General features: G+C 40.6%; 1 protein-coding gene across 2 annotated transcripts; it reads left to right on the plus strand.

Annotated features, from left to right (window-relative positions):
- Positions 1 to 915: 915 nt before the first annotated feature.
- Positions 916 to 7,854, plus strand: higd1c (HIG1 hypoxia inducible domain family member 1C). 2 transcript variants are annotated; one of them, NM_001011329.3, is given in 4 exon segments: positions 916 to 986; positions 5,378 to 5,482; positions 5,770 to 5,904; positions 7,090 to 7,851. In NM_001011329.3, coding segments are annotated over 3 exon segments (282 nt in total). In that variant the 5' UTR covers positions 916 to 986; positions 5,378 to 5,391; the 3' UTR covers positions 7,146 to 7,851.
- The last annotated feature ends 1,408 nt before the right edge of the window (positions 7,855 to 9,262 follow it).

The raw sequence follows: 9,262 nt of genomic DNA on the forward strand, positions 1-9,262 counted from the left end.
ACTGGGCTTTTGGCAGAGGGCCCAGAAAGGTAAACAGCCCCCCCCCCTTCCCCCGCACTGAGATACAATTGTAACTACTAAGCTAAACAGGTCTCTTGGGGGAACGGAGACTTGCAGCTTAAAGGGAAATTTCACCTTTTTCAGCAAAACTGTAATAACACAAACAGGACCCCAAAACCCCTAGAAATGTGTTCAAACTTTAAATAACCTGCCAAATTTAGTCAAATGGGAGTGGTATTTAGGGGGTGTGGTTGCAAAAGTGGGCGTGGTCAAAAAATGTTGTCCCTCTTTCAGTTTTCTAAATGTTGGGAGGAATACCATTTCTGTGACACAACTCATACAGTTGTTGTCTGTCAAATAATGGGCACAACATTGTCTGATTTCGTTTTTCCAACTTAAATCCTACATTGTAAATCTGAATGGTTGTTTTCGATTGATGCATTAAAACGTATTCTTGATATCCAAATGTTTGTTGTAAGGTGAATAAAATCTGAACATGTTGTGACTTCACTAAGGGACTACTGTGCAAAACAAATGGCTGCTAAAACCTTCAGGCTGCATTCTTTAACTAGATTTGTCGTGACGTCTTATCTCGGGAAGCATTGCGGGACAAACAAGCAACTATCCGGGACAGTGGGTTGTGCTAGAGAAAGCGGGACTGTCCATCTGAAAGCCCTACTCTCTCTTACAGACTTGGCCCAAACCACCCACATGCGCTATTTACTCAGAAACTTGGACCGCTCAACGCCATTGGCTGTAACACATGAATAGGCGTGGCCGGAGAGCAACGCGACACACACTGACGCCCTTCCTGGCTGATGTCTCGGAACCGCGGCACCAGTGATTGGTTAATGTCCCAGCCGCTGGCGCTGATTCGCTGGACGGCCCGGTGACGTCATGTTGTTGTGACAGCTAGGGGAGGGCCTGGTATGTAGTTGTGTTCAGTGTCACGGACGCACCTGAGAGAGGGAAGGTACCACTGGCAGGTTAGTCTGGGGGTGCCCCTGGGAATTGCCTTCTCGCCGGAGCCGCTGGCCGTACAGATGAGAGTTGGCGGGATAAATAGACATAGGGGCTTGTACATTCATATACGTGTGGGGATGCAGGCAGCTGTGTCACATTGGAACTGAGAGGATTCGGGCATTTCTCTTACACACGCCAGAAGGAAATGAGAAATATTCAGTCTTGTCATTTTACAGTTGTGTCTGTGGCCCTGCTGATGCCCATTCACTAGTGCAGTATTATATCAGTGCTATCATACACTGCTATATTATTATAGACGTATGGGCTGCTATAATATAGTAATGGTATGGGCTACGATGTTCTATTAATGGTATGGGCTACTTTATTATATGAATGATATGACTGCTGTATTGTATTCATGGTATGGGCTACTTTATTATATTAATGGTATGACTGCTGTATTGTATTCATGGTATGGGCTACTTGCTGTTACTGGCAAAACCTTTTCCTGCTGGTAATGGGGAGCAGATTAATAGAGACCCCACAGTTCACATTCTGTAAGGAATCAAGAAAAAAATCAAGATCTTAAATCTTGAGATGTAGAGAAGGGGAGTGCCCTGTGACAAGGCTAAAGGCAAAGGCTATCAAGGTTACAGTCATTTCTTAGAATAAATGTAGAAATTAGTAGTGAGCTACACAGCTGCTACATGGGAGCCTTTGCACATATCATGCATAAAAGATTTATTGTGTGAAGGCTAAATGGTTAATGATTAACTCTTATATAAATGTAAATCTGTCTCAAGAACATGCAGCTCTGATTAAGGAAGTCAATAGCTGTAAGAATTCAAGTTTGTGCAGGCTTTTACTTGTGATCAAATTTTAGAATTTTTACTTAAAAGCCCATAATAAAAAAAACAACAAAACACAAATACAAGAGTATTGTAGAAATGATACCTATATTGGCTATCACATAAAAGCCCCAATTTAAAAACCATTGACACACTGTTTCCATAATTACCCTGTTGAGCTGGGCCCAATGATCAGTTCAGAGTCCTGCTGCAGACTGCATTGCTTCTTGAAAGAAGTTGTAGAAATGCAACTGCTGAGGACAAGTGAAGTGTCCAGGCATTTTATTGCTGGTGGTGGTGGGGAGGGGGGGGTGATTATGTTTTTTTGTGGCTGTAACTACAGGTGATGCTTTTGTTATTCTAATACCATTGGGCTATTCTACTGGTTGCTATAGGTGTCTAATTACACCCATCATACAGTGGATCTCTCTACCTTAAAACAGTGATCCCCAACCAGTGGCTCGGGGGCACAAACCCCTTGGATGTGGCTCCCAGTGCCCCCAAACCAGGTAATTATTTTTGAATTCCTGACTTGGGGGCAAGTTTTGGTTGAATAAAAACAAAGATTTACTAGGGGGCACATTTACTAACCCACGAACGGGTCGAAATGAGTCCGATTGTGTTTTTTTCGTAATGATCGGTATTTTGCGATTTTTTCGTATTTGTTGCGATTTTTTCGGCTTCTTTACGAATTTTTCGTTACCAATACGATTTTTGCGTAAAAACGCGAGTTTTTCGTAGCCATTACGAAAGTTGCGTAAAAAGTTGCGCCTTTTTCGTAGCGTTAAAACTTAAAAGGTGCAAAGTTTCACGTAAGTTTTAACGCTACGAAAAAAGCGCAACTTTTTGCGCAAGTTTTAACGCTACGAAAAATCGCCAGACTTTCGTAATGGCTACGAAAAACTCGCGTTTTTACGCAAAAATCGTATTGGTAACGAAAAATTCGTAAAGAAGCCGAAAAAATCGCAACAAATACGAAAAAGTCGCAAAATGTTCGTTTTCAAGTCGGAACTTTTCCAATTCGGGTCGGATTCGTGGGTTAGTAAATCAGCCCCTAGGTTTCCAGATAATGGATCCCATACCTAAATTAAACATCTTACTTGGGGTTATATAGTGACATTGGCAACAAGTCCAGTAAACTATGGCAATAGGATGTGCTAACTAATGGCTGGCTTCTAGGAATTACTGGACCAGGAAACCCTGCTGATTATTTGGATTATTTGGATTCTGGTGCTGCTTTTTAGAGTGAGACCAACTTATCAAATTTTGCCTTGGGTTCCAAACCAGAGCACAAATTGTTTGTTGAGGGTATTTTGCCCCAGCTGGTATTGTTTTTCCATGAGAATTCTGTGCTATTATCACCTTTGTTTACCTAATAATTTAGCAATAGCTAACTACAAATCTTCTACCCAAAGTTAAAGAAAAACACCAAGAAATTCTGCTTCTATATATTTGCACATGGATTGCAGCCAATCATATATTAGCTCTGATCCATTAGTTGCAGTAAGGCTAGTGAAAGCAGAATTCCAGTTGCTTGCTGAATGGGGAATGAGAATGGAGAAGGAAAGGGAGCACCACTGGGGATAGCTGAAGAAAGTTGTTTTCCTTGCTCACTTGTTAACCTGGGTGGGTTCTCCTCCTCCTCTTCAGCCAGGGATACTGTTCACTGTGCATCCACCAGCATCCTCCGGTCTTCCAGGCATCCCTGTCTGACTGAGCAAATTCACAATACAGAACTTTTTAAAAAATGTCTGTACTGTGCATGCGCCCCCTGCTAGAAGTCGTTACGGGAACGCAGAGGGCAAAGAAATAAAATAGCAGCGCAGCACTTGGTTAATGGTTTGCTTGGCTGGGGAGATTTTACATTTTCTTTTCATTTTAATAACCCCTCTCAATGTTAAAGTAAAGACTGAAACAAACTGACTAGAGACTTTTTCTGTGCAGGGAAAAAAAACCCTACAAATATAAATATTTTTTTTTATATACCATGTTAATAATTCATTCACAATTAGTGCAACCCACATCACCCTGATGTTCAGCAGTGCTCCAATCAGGAGAGCCCTTTTACTAGTAAGATTGGCAAGCATTCTGTCGAATTATACGGTGTTGTATACACAACTGTGGGCACGTTAAAGGAATTATGGATACAATCAAATATCTATATTACTAAGTGGTTTGTTCCCTGCATAGAAAAATATGGCAAATAATATGCCAAAACTACATATATGTATATACATATATTATACAAATAGTATGCCAAAACTACATATATGTATGTATGTATGTATGTATATGTTTATTTATAAAGCGCTACTTATGTACACAGCACTGTACAGTAGAATACATTAATGCATTACAGGGGGTTATTAAGATAATAATAGATAAATACAAAGTATAACAATAAATACAAGAGGGAGGGTAACTTACATATACAAATAGGCAAATATAAGTGCTGTAGGTCACAGTGGGTGACATTACAATAGAAGTGCTGATTCCCAGATCAGGTGCTGGGTGAGTGCTCCAAAAGGTAGTCTTTAAGTTTAGTATATATACATATATTATACAAATAATATGTCAAAACTACATTCCATTTTAACACCATCTTTCCTATTGGGCTCTCAGCAGGTACTAAGCAGTGAGCCAGTAAATAGAAGGGTCATTTGAGGCTCCCAGTCACAAGCAGTGCATGGCTGGCATACCAAACAGAGAGCTATGAGATTATACTGTGCTGTTCTGCCTCTAATCTCTACCTCGCAAACAAGGAATGTTGAATAGTTCTACTTTAGGTTAAGGCTCCATGCAGACTGGGCTGGTTCAGCAGAGAATTAGCAGATTCGCTGGCCTTTGCAGCTAGAGGCACTGCGTTGGCCTGTGTAGTTCCAGAACAGAAAAAAGCAAGTGTGCATTTTTATACTAAAATTTACTTCATGTGTTTTCACCCAGGCCTCTCGATGTAGAGGCCTGTGTGTTACTGTATATGCATAAAACCAGTGATCCCCAACCAGTGGCCCATGAGCAACATGTTGCTCACCAGTCCCTTGGATGTTGCTCCCAGTGGCCTAAAAGCAGGGGTTTATTTTTAAAGTCAGTTTGTGTCAGTACACTCGGTTGCAAAGGGCAAGAAGTGGATTCTGACTGTAACAGGAAGAATTGTGTGGGTAAAACACTGCAGTAACCTGTATCTGTGCCCTTGTATTGTTTGTGGGCCCGGTGGCTCATAGGAGTCTCAAAATGCATGGCAGTGCTAACCCAATAGCACATATTATTAGAAAAATATATTTTTTTCCAAATGGCTCTATTTATATGAAATTATTAAATATGGACTGTATTATGTGAAATATTGTCTTGTTATATTGAGAGTATAGTTCCCTTTTATGATCATGATTATAACACTGAACTTTTCTGCTGTTTTAAAAGGTCTTTTTTTGTAGAAGCCCCCAATAAGCTTTTCCTCACTGCAGCCCAGCCTGGAAACAACTGGGTGCACAAGGTCCAATGTATTTTATGTAACTGTATTATACACTAAAGCTAAACTCATGTATTTATTTCTCTTTCTCTCCATGCAGAAATAAAAATCAGCATGTCTTCAGATGATTTTGAACCTGAGAAGGGGGACACTGTATCCTCAAAACTGCTTAAGAAGACTAAGGAATCTCCCTTTGTCCCAATAGGTAATTTACTTCCATATTGATCAGAATAAAACTGGGATAAATTTGCCCTTTAGTATAAAATGGCTTAAAACTCACACTCAGTTCCAGAAGCCCCTGGAGATCTAGGTCCAGAATCCCTTGCCAGGCTGCCCTGTAAGTATTTCAATCTTTTATACAAGGGGATTACTTATGGTTAGATTTGGTCTTTTTCATAGGTAAACTAATAAAGTGAAAACTGGTAGATAGAGTATTTTTTGTAAAGATCCACATGTGTGCTGCTATGTAACAGAATGGCTCTCCCCTTGCAGGAATGGCTGGGTTTCTGGCTACAGTGGCCTATGGCGTGTACAGGATTCGCAGCAGAGGCCAGCAGAAGATGTCCGTGCATATTATTCACACAAGAGTCGCCGCTCAGGGATTCGTGGTTGGCGCTATGACCTTTGGTAAGATTCAGTGTGATTATGGTAATAAATTGAAATCACCAAGCTGAGCAAGGAACATTTTGTATTGTACAGGAGTCTGTTAAAGTGGGTTTTATTTGCAGAGTATCTCTTATGCAAAAGGGGATTTGATTTACAGATTACATTGAGTCCCATCATGGCAGAAGGGTTCATGCTTTCTCCCCTTTGGGTGAAATGTTGGTAATGTGGCTCTGCCAGCCAGGGCCCTCCTCTTCCCTGCATTAACCCTTTGCACAATATTTCACACTAGCATCACCAGGAAGTACAGGTATTTATGAATTAGAACCAGGATGGGACTCTGTGTTCTGCCATGATGGAATGCCAACAAAAGGATTTATCTGTGAGTAAAATAAATCCCCAATTCTGCAAGTATCCTTAGGCAGCACATGATCAGAAGGGTTAATCCCACAGAAAAGAGAAAGAAGAGGCAGACTCTTATGACTGACCACTTTCAGATAACAGTGATCAGCACCAAAGGCTACAGAGAAAGGGAAAACAAATACCACACCTAGTGCAGTATGTCAGATTTTAGGAAAAAGAGAAGGATATCTTTTTAAGAGTCCCAGCATACAAACAGTTAACTGTGCAAAAATATTATAGTGAAAGTGCATGTATAACTCCAAAAACAGACACTATAATCCAAGGGAAACTGCATGCAATGGAATTCAGGTGAAATCGCCTTTTCTTGATTGTGTAGCAGAATGTCCTATGACTGACCAGTAAGATACCTCCTTCATACATACCAGCTTAAAGTAGAACAAAAGGTTAAATCACTTAAGGGGTGCCAAATATTAGTCACCCCTTCTCCCAGTGATTATATTCACTTAGCTGATACCCAGGGTGGCAATGTGGTCTGATCTGTTACCTTACCAACACTGTACTATGGCAGGTGATGGCAGTGAAGTTGTAAATGATTCGCTATAAAAAGCCCAGAGCACTTGACCAACATTATCCATTATTCACTAAACATTAGCAACTGCTGTCATTGAGCTCATTTTACATATTAAGGTCCCTATCACATTCCCACAAAATGATCCATTAAATTAGGAACAAATTAACCTTCCAGCTTATGCCCTGGCTGAAATCAAACTCTGAACCCCAGCATCACTGACTTGTAGAATAAGTACTGTAAATGTGCTAAGCCATTTAACCATTCCTGTTTCTTAGGTGTAATATATTCCATGTATAAAGAATACATCAAACCGCGTTTCAGCGATGAGTAAGAGAAGTGACTTCTCCAGTGTAATGACCACAAGGTGTTCCCAAGATCAGACGTCTTCAGTTTGGCGCTGCCTGCCACTAGTGCCACAGAACAAAATTGAATCGCACTGTAACTAGTAGGGATGCACCTAATCCACACTTGGGTTGGATCTGTCTGAATCCTTAGAATTTAGCTGAACCCCAACCCTTTGCCTAAGTGAGCATTTAGCAACTGATGACGTTTGTTCATGGGATGATGCCATTTTGCTCAATCGTGAGTGCAATTTAGGGTTTAGATTCAGTATGTGGTCAGATCTTTCGTTAAACATTCAGCATTCAGCAAACACAAACCTTTTGGATTCTGTGCATTCCTACTAGGTAGTAATGTTGTGCTTTTAAACAAATTCCCCAAATTTTTAGAACAAATATTTCCTTGTTTAAAGTAACTCACTGCTCCATCCCAAATGATGATGTAAAGCTGCCTTATGTGTGGGAAAGCGATCAGTTTTATTTTAGTAAGACTAATGTCACACTAGGAGATTTGCCAGCACTTTGTAGCTGCAACTTTTATTTTGAAAATTGCCCTTAGATTGTAAGCTCTTGGGAGACGGGCCCTCTGATCCTATTTTTATCCTGTAACCTTCGTTTGTTAAATTGTTGTATGACCCCTGTTTGTTATAAATGAATGTAAAGTGCACTATATAAATAAATGATGATGATGACTCTGAATAATAAGAGAGTGTATGGCCGTGGCCAATCAGTGCAATGCATCACACCTTGGAAGCAATTGGTGGCAGTTGCAGCTACAAAAAAAAAAAACTGTGTGCCATAAGCTTAGGTTTCTTGTATCACATTTAGTAAGTACAACATATTAAAGCAACCACTGTAGCACTAGGCTTGGGCGGGTCTGCTAATGCTGGTATAGCTTTGTTTCTCATACCCCTATCCCTACCCCATGCAGTTTCAGTTGGATTTGTTACCCATTAGTACTAAGGGTCTCGTCAAATAGGTCTTTCCATAAGCAGCTCTCCTGTAGCAACCAAAGCTCGGGACAGTGGGCAGTAGGGAAGAAACTGAATGTTTACAGCCATCAGGTTTATATATTGTTGAATTTAGATATGCTATGCCCATACTAATAATAGCAGGGGGTGCACTTTGGGGTCCTTTTATATAGATTAAATATAGATGTATCTATATGAATATAATTGAAGAAAATAACTTCATAGTGGCCAAATAAACTGCAACAGCACTATAACAAAACTCCAGGCACTTTACTTTGTCATCTGTTGTTGCTCACCCCAGTATCTGCTGCCTGTAACCCCTTTTAGTGTCGAGTGAGATGCACCCCGCACTGCTTGTCAGCCAGTCTGAGGGCTGCCGGCACCAACAGCTGGAAAGCCACTCATTGGAGATACTTCTTTATATCCCTTATCCCTTCTGCACTGGAGGGGCTATGGAACTGTGCAAGCACCGATACAATAGAGAATAGAGAAGTTAGTTTAATATATATATTTGTAGTCTTGTTCCTCTAGGAGTCTTGTCACATTGTACTTATTATTATTTCAGGCTGCCAGTTTTGAGTATATTGTAGGTGTAGCATGTATTCTGTGTGCTTTTAAATAGTGTTCTTACACAGAGAGAACAAAATTAGTCTTTTGGTAACTGTGTTTTCATGTCTACGGCCACAGTGTTGTTGGGTGAGGAGCTATGCGTACATGTAATATTGCTTCTGCTAAGATGTCTAAAAACCAGCCGTCATGAAAGGAATTGGCTCAGGTAATATTCAAGATAGACATAAGGCTGGACTATGTAACTTCTCAAAGAACAGGACATGACCCCCCTCCCACATTACAACATAGAAAACGCATGTGGAACAAAGAGTGAGGCACAAAGTAGAGATGAGGATGTTCCTATTGCACGGTGCCATGCTGGAGAAGGAGAGCAGAGAGAATGGAGCCATATAGAAATGTAACAACATAGACCGACAGACTTAGGTGTTGCTGCACAGAGAGACAAGCTGGAGGTATAGGGAGAGCACTAAAATATATGGTGCAGGTACCAAAGGACAGACACGAAATAAATTAGTATATATAAATCATGCATAGGGTGCTAGTGCAGAGAAAAGTAGTTCAGAGATCTC

The sequence above is a fragment of the Xenopus tropicalis genome, chromosome 2 (genome assembly GCF_000004195.4).
Source record: "Xenopus tropicalis strain Nigerian chromosome 2, UCB_Xtro_10.0, whole genome shotgun sequence".
Lineage (NCBI taxonomy): Eukaryota > Metazoa > Chordata > Amphibia > Anura > Pipidae > Xenopus > Xenopus tropicalis.

Coding starts and splice junctions, on each gene's coding strand:
- higd1c (XM_012956863.3), top strand. CDS start 5,392: ATGTCTTCAGATGATTTTGAACCTGAGAAGGGGGACACTGTATCCTCA. Junction 5,483..5,769: donor ATCTCCCTTTGTCCCAATAG/GTAATTTACTTC, acceptor CTCCCCTTGCAG/GAATGGCTGGGTTTCTGGCT. Junction 5,905..7,089: donor GGTTGGCGCTATGACCTTTG/GTAAGATTCAGT, acceptor CCTGTTTCTTAG/GTGTAATATATTCCATGTAT.